Source organism: Zootermopsis nevadensis, unplaced genomic scaffold (genome assembly GCF_977971745.1).
Source record: "Zootermopsis nevadensis isolate Lab colony 2312 unplaced genomic scaffold, Znev_1.0 Znev_ptg000050l, whole genome shotgun sequence".
Classification (NCBI taxonomy): Eukaryota; Metazoa; Arthropoda; class Insecta; order Blattodea; family Termopsidae; genus Zootermopsis; species Zootermopsis nevadensis.
In genome coordinates, this window is record NW_028259182.1 from 5,526,211 (window position 1) to 5,539,177 (window position 12,967).

The following is a 12,967-nucleotide window of genomic DNA, read 5'->3' on the forward strand; positions in this document are numbered from 1 at the left end:
CGCTCTCTACCGTGAAAACCTACACTTATTTGAATGAATACTTCCGCGTGTGTGTAGAAGAGAATCGAGGTTTCTGTAGCAACGGATTACATTTTAAGCTTATTTCGTAAAGACGCTAGTTGGATTCGTTATACAACTGTTCTTAGTCATGACCAATATGTCGATTTGCCTTTGGTCATCGTTGAAGACCTGAATTCACATTATAAAGAGGTGTACGTGTGTGTAACAGAATCTCATGTGGCCGTGGTTTTGTAATCAGTTTTCACTATTCATTCCGTTAGAGTAGAAGACGGTCCCACAGCCACAATAATTTAGCCAACTCCTTCCAACTTTTGTGCATTGGCCCGGGTTGTTGCGACCTCAGTATTAACGAATACCCAAGAATAATCTTAAGCGTATTTTATCTGATTTCATTTGTACGTAAACCGAACTCCCCGATTTTTCTTTTCTACGACGGATTCACTTTCCCGAATCTGCCTACGGCGACGCTGTGGGAACAGCGAGCAGCTAGCTCGTTCTGTCTCTGGAGTGCACTCTTCGGGCATCGAAACTTTGTTCCCGCGAGGTTGGAACTCTGTCCGATGTTTCAGGATTAATTTTGAAGTTATTGCGTCTGCGTCTGGTAGCTTCGCTGTCTTCGTGAATTGATTCTCTGCTCGGACAGACTATATTTCGCAAAGATGGTGAACTTTCTCGTACAGTAGCTCCTCCCTGCTTGGTCTAAATTTTTCTCCACAGCACCTCGTTCTCGGTCAGTGGCTCTGTTCTTAATTCAGGGCGAGAACCAAGTTTCACACCCGTGCGTAATAACGGGAAGTGGGACTGCGCCTGTCTGCGGTGGCGTGCGACGAAAGGCGTCGAGTGCTGTCGCCCGGGTTGACGCCATGTCGGGGGGGGGGATTTTCCACCTGCAAGGATACGTGACGTAATGTGATTTTTGTTGGTGTGGTCATCATATCAAGGAAGAAGATGTGGGCGGGGCATGAAGAATATTGGCCGCTCCCCGAAGGCCACGTCGCCTTCACGTGTTTGCATCGAAGGCAGCGACTGCTTAGAATTTTTTTTTAAAGAAAGTCGACTCAAAACTTAGCATAATTGCCTTTTCATCGAACTCTTTTCGTTTGTGATGTTTGCGTCATTGACAGCGTTCGGAGTGTTCTGGAACACTCGTTCCGCGTTCAGTCGTCATCGCAAAAGAGAAGACGATGATGTAACCCGAGCTGTCTGAAATTCTTCGTACTCCTCGACCCGCGAGGTCGGGTGCGCGCGCGAATACGCCAGCTGCTTCGGACCAGATGTTGCCCACTTCTTGTGGTAATCGAGAATGACGTCTGAACCCGAGGTTTTTTCTCGCGTCGTGACAACTGCGCCATCTGCCAGCAGCAATTCCGGGAACGGTCGTCCGAATTAAATGATGCCCTTTTGTTTGCTCTGCTCGTGCGCAGAAACGTTGGCAAGTCTTTCTTTTTCCGACGGCGAATGTCTGTTTTGTAAGAAAAGGTCGGGATGAAGCTCGATCACGAATTGCTCGATTCTCCTCGGTGTCTGCACGATCTCGCGGTCAGGTTTGTGCCCTGCCTCGTTCTTGAGGCAGGGCCGTAGATGGAAGATGACGTTAGGCAGGAATGTGTGGGCTGGATTGATTTTGCAGCCGTCGAGGACCAGCGGCGTAATAATAATATAAATGTTATGTTTATTTTGTGATGCGATTGCTAGGGGTGGGGTTGATTTGCACTTGTGGTCTCCCGAACCTTTGATCTTCGTGGTGATCGGCGCGAGTCTCCACTGCACGCCGTTTCGGATAAGATAAACGCGGGCTTATCTGAATAATCGGGGCAGGCGGTCGATGTTTGCAGTGAACAGACCGTTATCACTTCGGGTCGCACCAGCGCTCTGTGGCGTAAGACGAGCCTCGGGTTTGAACCGGGTTTGGGGAACTGCCCTTTTGATACGACGTACCGCGAGCCGTAAACACGTCGAGTGGCTAATTGGTGTCACTGGGACATGTTTCTCAGCTGTGTTGCGCTGGGTCGGGTTCTTGAGTCAGAGGGCTCGTGACGTATGCATAAGCCAACAGCTGTGCCTGCACCGGACATCAGCCCGAACAGCTGACGTTTGGTCCAGAGCGGACGAAGGAACACGAGGAGGCTGGAGGAAGTTGCGTGATGAGGAACTTGATAATTTTTATTCTTTGCCTAATGAAGGAAGATGAGATGGGGCAAACGATTTCCCAGTCTGTAGCTTCGCGGGTTGCGCCATCCGGAGTAGGCCACCCACTGAGCAACCTTCTAGGGTACTTCGCGCCTTAAGGCAGTTCCGTGGTTAGGCTGCCTCCTGTCTGTTGATGCGACAGTGACCTCGGGTCTCGCTTCGCTGCAAAAGCGTCCTCCATCCCATTCTTTCATTTTATAATTTTCGAAAGATCATTTTCGCCAAGAGACGCCACCACGGACTTGGCGCCTGACGTGTACTTGTACCCGGCTTTCTCTTCTAGCAGAGCTGGTGTTTGTTTTCACCCAGTAAATTAATATAATCAGCGAAGACCGGAAACTGACGTGTGGCTGAAATTTACCTCGCGTCCGAAGATAATTGGCAACACTGCCGCAGTTCATTGGTCTTTGCTGTTGTCAGCGCCGAACAGCTTTGCGTGAGAGACATTCGTGACGCGTGTTACAGGTGTCTCGTGAAAGTTCTCTTTCAAGTACGAGCCGCGTTGCTTCTGCAGGAACAGCTGATGAGGAAGCCCCGTCATGTCGTGACAAGATGAGTTGGTGCTCGTGGTTGAGACGTAGTAGGAACCTGGTGAAAGTCGCGCAGAGAGAGTTTTCCTGGCGCTCTGCCTTGCAGTGGGCCAGCGACCGATCTGCCGGACGCGAGCCCTTCCAGAAGCTGGAAGGACCGTCACTGCTCGCTCAATTATAGGACGATTCCAGATATTATTTGCAATCGCATGCTGATTGTTGTTGAGGGGCCACAGATTTAAATTTGGGTCGTAGCTTCGCCCAGGCGGTTAGCGCGTGAGATTTGTTGGGGGCAGTCGGACAGGTTTTTCTCGGAGTCCTTCCGTTATCCCTTGTCGGCATCGAAGTTTGCTCGCGTGTCGTCCGGGGGATGTACGATGGCCATTTCCTCAGAGAAGTCGTATCGCACTTTGTTCTAGATTATTTCATTCTGGCATCACCGTCTTTTCTTTTTACAAGTGATGGATAGAAGGATTTCGTTCCTCCGATGAAGCTGTCTGCTGCAGTCGCGTGACCTTGGCACGCCGATGTCCATTGGCAGCGTGGGTCTCCTCGCGCCCCGAAGATCGAGTCCTTTCGCTACACACTTTGTTCCTTCAGAGTGGAGAGATGTTGATGTCCCATGGAGCGGTGTCGACCTTGAAAAGCATTCGGTCGCCCCCTTGACGAAATGCGAAGCGGAATTTCTGAACTACTCGAATCCAGTCCGTGCCTTGTTAAAGGCGCATTTAAGTCTACGCGTATGTCTTTTAAGTGGACTTAACAGCGCCTTAGTTGAGTAGAATGTCGTCCTACTTTTCGCGGTGGTAACATTTACGTCATTGTCCGTATCCGCGTTACCGTCGTGAGTCATGAAACATTATCTCAAGCTGAGTTTATTGTATTTATAGAAGTTCTGTCATGGCGTTTTAAGCAGGCTCCTTCATTATAAACAGCTGTTGATGACAAATGCCGCTCTTGAATGTCCAGGAAGGACACATTTTACGCACTGACTACCTTGTTTGTTCTACGTAGTCGAGGGACGAATTGTTTGTTCGCAGTTGCTGTTCATTTTCCTCCTCCTCCCCCCCCCCCAAGTCCCAGGGTTGAGTGTGCGTGAGGTAAAGGCAAATCGGAGAACTGCAGGGTGAAGACTTTTGAGGGAATGGAGGTGTGGCTCCACCCATTCTTAAGTTCGGCGTTGGATCGAGTGAACAATTAGTTCCTGTACCGCGTTACCATGAGAATGTCCCGAAAATATGTGTACACATTCTATGAAAGATAAAAATACATTTCAATAAACAAAAGAATTCCTTCGCCAGCGTAGGAACTCGTAAATTAGCGAATTCTGTGTAGCATCCACAATGAATTTGGCAGCACAGTCGACTCCGATGGGCAACCAGCGCCCTTGGTGTGTGTAAATATTTTTGGGACACGCCGTATGTATGTATAAATACGTCAGAAGTGCATTGTTCTGTCAGTAAACGTTTTCTGGAACGGAACTGTGAGCGATCCGGTAATTTTCCAGTGGAATTGCATTTTGGCTGCGACCCAAGGTCGTATTTGGCTGAGGAAAGTCAACACTCAATTGTTTGCGATATTCACGCAGGTCAGCGGCTCAGTAATCCACGGTTCTTCTGCACTCAAGATTCCAAGGCGGTCGGTCGCGTTGCGAATATTTTGCGTTTCGAGGATTGCTCGTTCGCCTTTTTAAGCGGGGCCGAAACCGACTGGAAATCTGGCACGACGAGCCGTCACATCCTGAGCCAGATTAATCTACTCCACGCCTCCATTTTAATAATATCCTCCCGTGCATGTGTGGGCCTTCAGCATTTCCGATTACGAGCTTGGCGTACAAGAGGTCGCCTTGAGCCCCTTGGATCGCCGTCAGTCCGTCCGCTTGTGCGCGTGTCAGGTCTCGAGAACGTCGAACATTCGAGCCATTAGTTGGACTCCAGTTTGGCTCGACATTCGACAGTTTTCTTGCCATTTATTTACCCATGGCGACGCGTTTGTTTATCGAATGTACTGGTTGCCGTGGCAACATTCTGTGTAAAGAGAACGCGTCTCGTTAGGGCTGGGAACTGAACTTTCCGGTTTTCGTAACATGAGACCAGCGTTCTGATCTCTAATGGCGATGCGTTCTGTTCACTTTGATGTAAGAACTGAATTGTCTGGTTGTCATTGCGTCAGACCAACGGCTGTTCGTGAGAGGGAATCCTTACTCGGCCGCCGCCCCTGAATATTTGAAGTTACGCCACGTTTTCGAAGGAGTTGGTTCTTCATGGGGGTCTCTTAGCTGTGTGCAGATCGTCGTTGCAGTGTCTTTGAGTGCGAGCCGAGATGGACTGGATTTATATGGCGCAGGGTAGGGTTATTGTCGGGTTGTTATGAACACTGTAATTGGGTTCGGATTCCATAAACGGTGGTCATTTCTTGACCAGCCTCTGGAGGAGGGGCGCACTCCCACTGCCGCGGAGACCGTCGTTGAGCGCAGTTCGAGTGTGCCGCCATTAGCATCGCCACGCGTGTTTGAGCAGCCGCGAGGCGGCGTGCGAGGCGAAGCCAGTTGGCCTTGGACCAGCAGCAGCAGCGGAGGAGTGCGGTAGGAAGGAAGTTGCGTGGTGCCTCGCCGAAGAAGCTCAGTCAGTGGCCGCCGTGACGATGGTGCGTGACTGGCGTTCAGTGCGTCTTTGATTTGCGACATTGCAGCTTCGCTGATACCGGATGTTTGAACGCGGTCTTCCACGCGATGTGAATAATAGTTGTGATTCGCTTGGTAATCCTGTTGTTGGGGATGTACGTGGTGTCCAGTTTATTCGGTGGCCAACTTACAGCAGCTGCCGTCAAAGCCTGGAATCGCAAAGTGAACAAGAGTTCTGTCTCTAGGCGTCTGGAGCCTGAGATGCCCCTCGCAGCCACGGTCAAAAGTCAGATGCTTCGTCTTCTACGTCGGAGCAAGAGTTCTCGGGTGCCGCAGACACAGAGCGACAGGAAGAGGGGGAAGTGCGGCGAGGAGTACGCGATGGTTGTGTCCAACAAACGGTTCTCGGCTCACGTAGATTCTTCGCCGTCGTCCAACAAAGCAGTGGCTTACAAACACGCGGAGACCAGAAAGCTAAGGGAAGGCCGCTCTTCGTTGCAGGCCCGAAGGCGCACCAGGTCACAGGTGAGGATGATGACCCTTCCGCCAGCATCAATTTTAATATCGTCTTCCGTGTGCTCACTTACCGCCCGAACCAAAGTTTAGTTGCCCTGTTTAACGCGTCTTTGCGGTGGGCAGTTGTTAAGTCCACGAAATACCCAGGTTAGAGGATCCCCCTTGTCGGCTGTCCACGACTGCTGTTGGGCGGACAACCACACCCGGCGCATGTTCTGAGGAATATTTTCCTGGAATAATGGCGTTTTAAACGTACCTGGGACACGGACACGTGTACCAGCCGTGAGAATATTCGTGACTAGTAATTTTGTTACGAACTGTACCACACTTTGTTCGCTCTTTTAACTCGAGGTTAAATTGCAACGTTTCATGAAGTCAGGATTACAGTTGATAAGTTTCGACTACAAATATCCGCTGACCCGTGACAGATTTTTTTCTTGTGAGCGAAGTTCGTCAACATTTTGCAGTGCGCACATTAAAAAAATGTGGTATTTCTTTTTTTTTCTTGTTTGCCGATGACTATTTATTTAATCGCTCGCTTGTCTCGTCCAAAGTTGACTGCGCGTGTTTGCGAGCTGGAACAAATGTATCACCGCGAATCTTACGAGAGTTTGTCAACTCTCAGAGTAGGGTACGCGCTGTTTGACGATGAACTCGTCCTTGAACTTTGACTGCTGAAAGAGACAACCCACGCGGGGGCCCTTACCTAGTCAACAGCCTTGTTGAAATTATTCTTAAGAGTTGTGCGGCTTTTCGATTACTCTTGTGTCGTGCATTTAGCGTTCCGTTCAGTGGCGTTCGCCATTTGGTGTGGACGTCATTGAACGTGAAACAAGGAGACGGTTTCCTTCCGAATCCGCCGCCCTCACGGTCGAAGATAACTATGACTGATCGACGCTGAATGGTACACGTCAGCTTCTGATCCTCGTTGATGCAACGCAGATTGAAGGACTAAATTGAATTTAATGAAGGACGTGTTGAGCAGGGCATGCAACCCACGAGGGGATTTGGGAAATTCGAAGCGTTCTGGTTGGACAGCCTGAGGGGAAGAAACCTGGTTGCGGGTGCGAGGATAATATTAAGAGGGTGGGCGGCTTTCGTCTGATACGGCATATATACCGACCAGCGGAGGTCTACGGGCTCTGCGGTCGGCGGTCACAGTGGGGAATGCGCCACTTGTTCGCTTGGCGCTGCGGCGTCGTCAGACTTTCCTTACAAGGGCTCTGTTGCGTCGGATCTGTCATCAGGGCGTGTGTCTGCGCATATTTATTATAGGCGTTGACGTCATAAAACAATGGTGTACGCAAACTTGCGTCATGCTTCCTGCCGCGCTGGTGGCCCCGCGGTATAGAATACGGAAGCAGCCGGTGACGATGTTTTAAGAAGAGAATTTGCTCGTCTGAATATTATTTATGAATTCAGTCCGTACCACAAAGAAAACACGACGCAGAGATCAGCTGTCTGGCTGATGTTGTTTAAGGAAATAATCGCGCGTCTCCACGTTATTTCCTTGTTAAAGTGGTTTGGTGTCGTGGGTAAATCGACGATTTTCCGGGAGGAATTTCCATCTGAAACGAACGTGACTCGTAATCCGACATGTATGGGAAAAAAGGGTTGAAAAGTTAAAAAAAACATTTCCTTTGTTTAATTGTGTAATGGAAATTACTTTAATGGATTTAGAGCAAAGAAAACCACACCCGCTAATTTCCCGAGAACATTTTATTGACGTGTGATGAGATCCTCGTTGGAGGACATTTGAAGAGATTCGTCAGATTTCCGTGATTTTATGATGTCACTAGACTGGTGCATGCACGTGCTCATCATACCGTCACTTTTAATTAGTGCACCTGCGTGGAATTTCTGGGAAGTGTTGAGTTGTCTCCTTTTTGGAAACGATTGAATCAGCGTTTCATGAAACTTTTCCGAAAAGTATGAGTTGTCTCGAAGGCTTTGTTTACTTCAGAATATGGTTCACAGATTAGGAAAGTTTTCCCCATGCGACATTTTCTGTGTCCGTTCATCGTCTGAGAGGAGGCCACAGGACGAGTAGTCTTCAGAATACGAAGTTTGGTGATGCATGTTCCTCAGGAGCGTCGGCGAATGTTGCAAACGCTGATCAGTGCACACCACATCCGTTCCAGTGGTCGTAGCTTGTTCACCCCTTGCACCAGAACGGAATCCGATTTAGGTGTCCCGTTCAGCTGATGTTGCAGTGCGTCCCAGCGTACCTGAGTGAATCATGGAACCCGTGGTTCAACACAGACAACACCAAAGCCCACGATCACGAGCCAACTCCTCCCGAAGATCCGTCCTTGATATGCGGAGGAATTATTTAAATGCCAGCTGGCAGTAATTTTCAAGGTCGACGGGATGCAACGTTGTACCAGCACGAGGTTCACGGCAAGTGGCTTTTGGTTGCCTCCAGCGGGCGTTCCGACACTCGTGGGGTCTGAGCGCGCGCGGTGGCTGTACTCTTGAGAACATGTTGGTCGCTCATCTGTTCAAGACATTCCGAGGCTTGGCCCCTGTCCTGACGTAGATTTTAATATTGTCCTCCCATCGACGCCTGCGTCGTCCGAATACGCTCTTTCCGTCCGGGCTTTCGAAACTCGGTCTCATGCTGGTTGGTTCCAGCACATTTTATGGAGCTGTAGGATTTGAAGATCTTCTGGGTTGAAGCGTTGTGTAGTCGGGTAGTAGTTAGCAACGTTTCAGAGGTCCTCGCTGCCTCCATCATCAGGGACAGCCGTCTTAAAATGACGGAGTTTCTGAATGGCTGAGGAGGGCACGTGACGGTCCCTGTGAAAGTTGTGGCCCATCAGACGGTGGGTTTTTCTTTGTTAATCTTTTTTTTTAGACGTCGTTGCCCTTGTTCTGATTTGAACGCTGTGTTTCAGAGCACGTGTCGTCCGCTTTTACGATTTGTAACTGAGGATCGGGTGGTTTTTCCGAGTTGCTACCTCATGATGCAGTTTGGCAAATTTGAGCCACGAGGAGGCCATGCGAACCTCAAATTCGAATTCGTATTGTAACCGCCTCGTGCTTCAGACAGGCGAGCGAGCGAGCGAGGTGTGGAATGTTAACGAGCCGGGAGCAATCTGACCTTGCCTGTAGTCGACTTGCACACGTTTTGTCTGCGTAGCGTTTGGTATCTGCATCGAAGGACGAAACTGATTGGTTGAATTGTTATCAGCTACTCAGAAACTGTTTTGTTCGAGGGGTGTCAAATAAAATTGTTTTATTTAGATGATATTTGGACGGTTAATGTGTGGTTACTTTTGATTAGATAACGTTACAACTTAGGTTTTTCATTTCGGATCTTAATTGTATTAATTAACAGTGCAGAGAGTTAATTTAGGCTCCACCCTGACGACGCAGGTAGGAAAAGCAGCTTTAGAATTGTCAGAAGAAGCGACTCGTGAATCCCTGCCGAGAAGGCTTTTGTTAGCGCGAAGTGTTTCTTTTCTCGCGAGGAGCGTGTGGATGGGCCGACTGCATTCGTGGCTTCTCGGACAAGCAGGAAAAGAGTCGAGGTCGCGAGAGTTGCCGAGTGACGTGGCGCGGGCCGCGTCTACATTTCGGGCTCTCACGGGGGACATTCCTTTTTGCAGCGTCGGAAATCGGTTCATTCAAGGTCATCTTGTGTTGTTGACGCGATGGTCCTCCTAGGTTCAGGCAATCCGCGAGGTTATTGTTTTCCTCCGTGAACCTCTTGAGATGCGTTGACGCTGTTTTAAGGGCAGAATCTGGACCTGGTATTTATTTTTAATTATAGGATACGCAAAATGCGATGCGTTCGCAATTGAATCAGTAGTTTTAAGTGCAGTCAGAGGCGTTTGTTGCGGGCCCTGGGTGTGATTGAGACGTTATCTCGTCGTTGTCTTATCTAACCGACTTGGAGTGCTGTTAGCAGTCGTTTTACTTGAGGACAGCGATAAGAGGCAGTGTGGCCGAGGCAATCTCGAACCGTCACGAGTTTCGTGTTCTGCCGTGAAATCTTGGGAGGTTCCTCTGCTGCGCGGCCGTCGCACACAGCAGCGACGGAAAGTGTCGCCAGCACAGAATGCGAACTGAAATTATCCGCTTTTGTCCGCGTTTTTGAAGTGCTGTGAAGTGGTGCTTGACGTTTGTGGTGTGCTGTTTGTGGGTGTGTGTGAACTTTGTCCGACATTCTGTGCTTGGGCGTACGATTGTCCGGCGTCCGCCGTGTCTGATCTCTAGGGCTTTGTAGACGCCTTCCCGAGTGTTTTTCTGTCTATTTAGTTGAAATGACTATTCTCGTTGTGCTGCAGACATCTTAAGAGGCAGCGCCCAAGGCAGTCGTTCGTCGCTGACCGTGTCTCGTCGTGGGAGGAGAGCTTTCCACAAACGAAGATTTTCTGTGCGTGAGAAAGCGCTTCTTGTGAGACGGTTCCACTTTCTTGGTCGGCGCCTATTTCGGCGAAGCGTAGGCACTCAGTGTCGCCTTTTAGTGTTCGTGGTCGTTGGTGCACACGCGCTCTTGAGCACCGAGAGGCAGCTGGAAAATGTCCTCTCAAGGAAGAGCGGAGGAATCGTGGAAGTACATTTCGGCAGGCACAGGTGGAACAAATGAGCGCAACACAGCGCAGGCGGTGAAATTGACTGATATCACCAATGAAGGGGTGAAGAAGGCCGTGACTCCTCAGCTGCCCGCACCGAAGCGCAGGTTCCTCTTCCTGCCGGATGAGGAGCGTCGTGGCGGCAATGCGTCGGACCCCTTTGCGAGCGATTCGAAACAGCAGGAAGACGACTGTGACGTAGGAGTTCGGCCGATTCGACCTCTGATTCCGTCACGACGTTCGGAATACGATCGTGCAGGCCCCGCGCACAAACTCGTGCGCAAGGATGAGTTCGTGGACATCGGCACGTGGAACAAGCTGCTACACCCCAAGCAGAGGTACACGAAACGCTGCAGACCGTCCGAAAACAGTTTCGAGGCTTCCGTAGGGAACGCGGATTTCGTGAACCAGGACGACCTTCATCAAGTATTGGTGGAAGACGTGGGTCGCCTTCACATCACCGAAGATCGCCCGGTTCGTTCAGAGCCGGTGGACGAACACGTTGGCAACGCCGATCTCTTGATGAAGAGGCGGGCGAATTATGACATGATCAAGAGAATAGGAAGGCAGTTGGAGGAAATCGAGCAGGGGCGGCTCGCCAAATTGCACCTGGATCCAGCCGACGAGGACCCGATGTTCGCGGCCGTGATTCCTCGCCCCGACGCCGCGAACAGCGGAGACACGGCGTTCCACCGTGGCGAGCCTGTTCGGAGCAGCGCCGGCGGCACGGCTGTCAAAACCCGGCCTCGAACCGGTTCTGATAACGCGGGACATTTGTCGCCTGATGACGTAACAATGCCGAGTCGCCGTGGGTTCGGGAGAACTCCGGTGAGACGCCATTCCAAATCACCGACGGCTTCCCCGGTGCCCGGACGTGCTCCGCCTTTAAACAACGTTTTGAAGACCAGATACGGCAAGAACGCGTCTGTGGAGGTATGATTTTCATTTCACTCGTTTTAAGTGGCCGTATTTTCGCGTAGACATGAGATCGCCTTGAGTTTCATCCTATGGTTCGTGTCGTCAACGTCGAGGTTATTTATTGGTGACTGACGCAAAGAACTTGCCACGTGTGTCGTTGCTCCGTCAGCGAACAGAGGCGAGTTGCGGAGTCCCCTCATCTCGTACGACAAAGTACTTCTCGGGGGACTCCGTTTATTTCTGAGAAATTAGTTACTCTGCAAGTTACGCTTAATTTGGGGCACTTAAATATGACGAGGTGAAAATATGCGCCATCTTGTCGAGGCGACATTTATCGATATTCGGCTTTGCGTTCGGTGTCGATTGGTGGTGATGACGTCAGTGCTGAAATTTTGAGGTTATGTGGCAAAATTTTCGCGCACAGAAATTGGCTCTGTAGTTATTTTAAGGCTCTTCATTTGAATGAAAGTTTTCTAACAAATTCTCTTTTGATTCTACTCGCATCTGAAATAATAACGCAGACCGGCACCGGTAAGATTTTAGTGTTGTGGTCTGCATGAGGGCAGTCGCATTAGAAGGAGAAGCAGTGTCCAGTTGCCAGACATCTTTTCCTGCCCGAATTCATTTCACGTGGGAACTTTGTGTCCTTAACCTAGAGAGGCAGAACTGCTTTCAACGCCCAGGTGTTCCCAGGAGAGTGGAAGAACAACAGCTGTGATGATTGTGAACAGGAAGGAGTACGTCGGACTTAACGGCTTTATTTGATATCCCAGGGACCTCGTGTTGCATTGCGCTCAGGGAAAACTTCTGTCAGCTTACGCGTTAATTTAAGTTGTTGGCGTTAAATTTCGATTTTAATCTTCGAACTTTGCCAAGTTGGTTTCTTGAGAAGTTGCAGGGGGGGCAGAAAACATTGCGTAAAAACACGAAGCGAGATTTTGAATTTGGTTTAGAATACGCCATTAGGAATGTCCAAGAAAGTTAATAGTGAGTGGGACCTACAGAGGCTGTGCTAAATGCTTACAAGACCGTGATTTTGCATCATTTGGATGACAAAATGGGCGATGAGGTTGGAGGGCTATGTACTGCGTTAGTTGGCAAGCCTGACGTGATGATAATATTAAAGCGGAACTTACGGAGTGTGGCCCAGAACAGGTGGCGTTGACCAGAAGGACAAACGCCTTCCTGTCGATGGACCATCTTCATTCGCGTTCTCGCGCGATTGGAGACGCAGATTTCTTTACTCGCCCTCGGTGATCGTGGATCGATAAGCGTTTCCCGTTTCCGGAGTTACGACTGTCTTTTATTTTTCCTGGCTCTCGTAATCCGCGATGGTACTTGTCCGACGCGAAATGTCAAACGCATTTGTGTGTTGGGTCGAAGGTTTAAAGAAAATATTATCAGGAAGGAGAAGGCGACTTCTGAAGAAATTGTTAAAGCCGATGGATGAATTGCCTTAAATTAAGACCACTACAGTCGTTCAGAATTACTCCTCGTTCTTGAATGCGAATAAATTAAGGAATAAAATGAAATTTTGCTGTCTCCAAAGTTGCTCGAAGGTCACCTCGGAAACGATTGCAGATCGCCCG

The 12,967-nt window shown here is 49.7% G+C and overlaps 1 protein-coding gene across 14 annotated transcripts in view; it reads left to right on the plus strand.

Annotated features, from left to right (window-relative positions):
• LOC110833491 (serine/threonine-protein kinase MARK2) overlaps nucleotides 1-12,967 on the plus strand; it is a 78,626-nt gene that overhangs the window by 9,430 nt on the left and 56,229 nt on the right. For 10 of the 14 annotated variants that reach the window (XM_022071601.2, XM_022071602.2, XM_022071605.2 and 7 more), the window contains exon 1: nucleotides 10,173-11,393. The exons of 2 other annotated variants lie outside the window; for them this stretch is intronic. In XM_022071601.2, coding sequence (XP_021927293.2) covers nucleotides 10,407-11,393 — 987 coding nt within the window. In that variant the 5' untranslated portion in view covers nucleotides 10,173-10,406. Of the gene's footprint in view, nucleotides 1-5,363; nucleotides 5,890-10,172; nucleotides 11,394-12,967 lie in introns of those variants that run through there. 2 more of the 14 variants (XM_022071607.2, XM_022071610.2) reach the window with 2 other exon arrangements.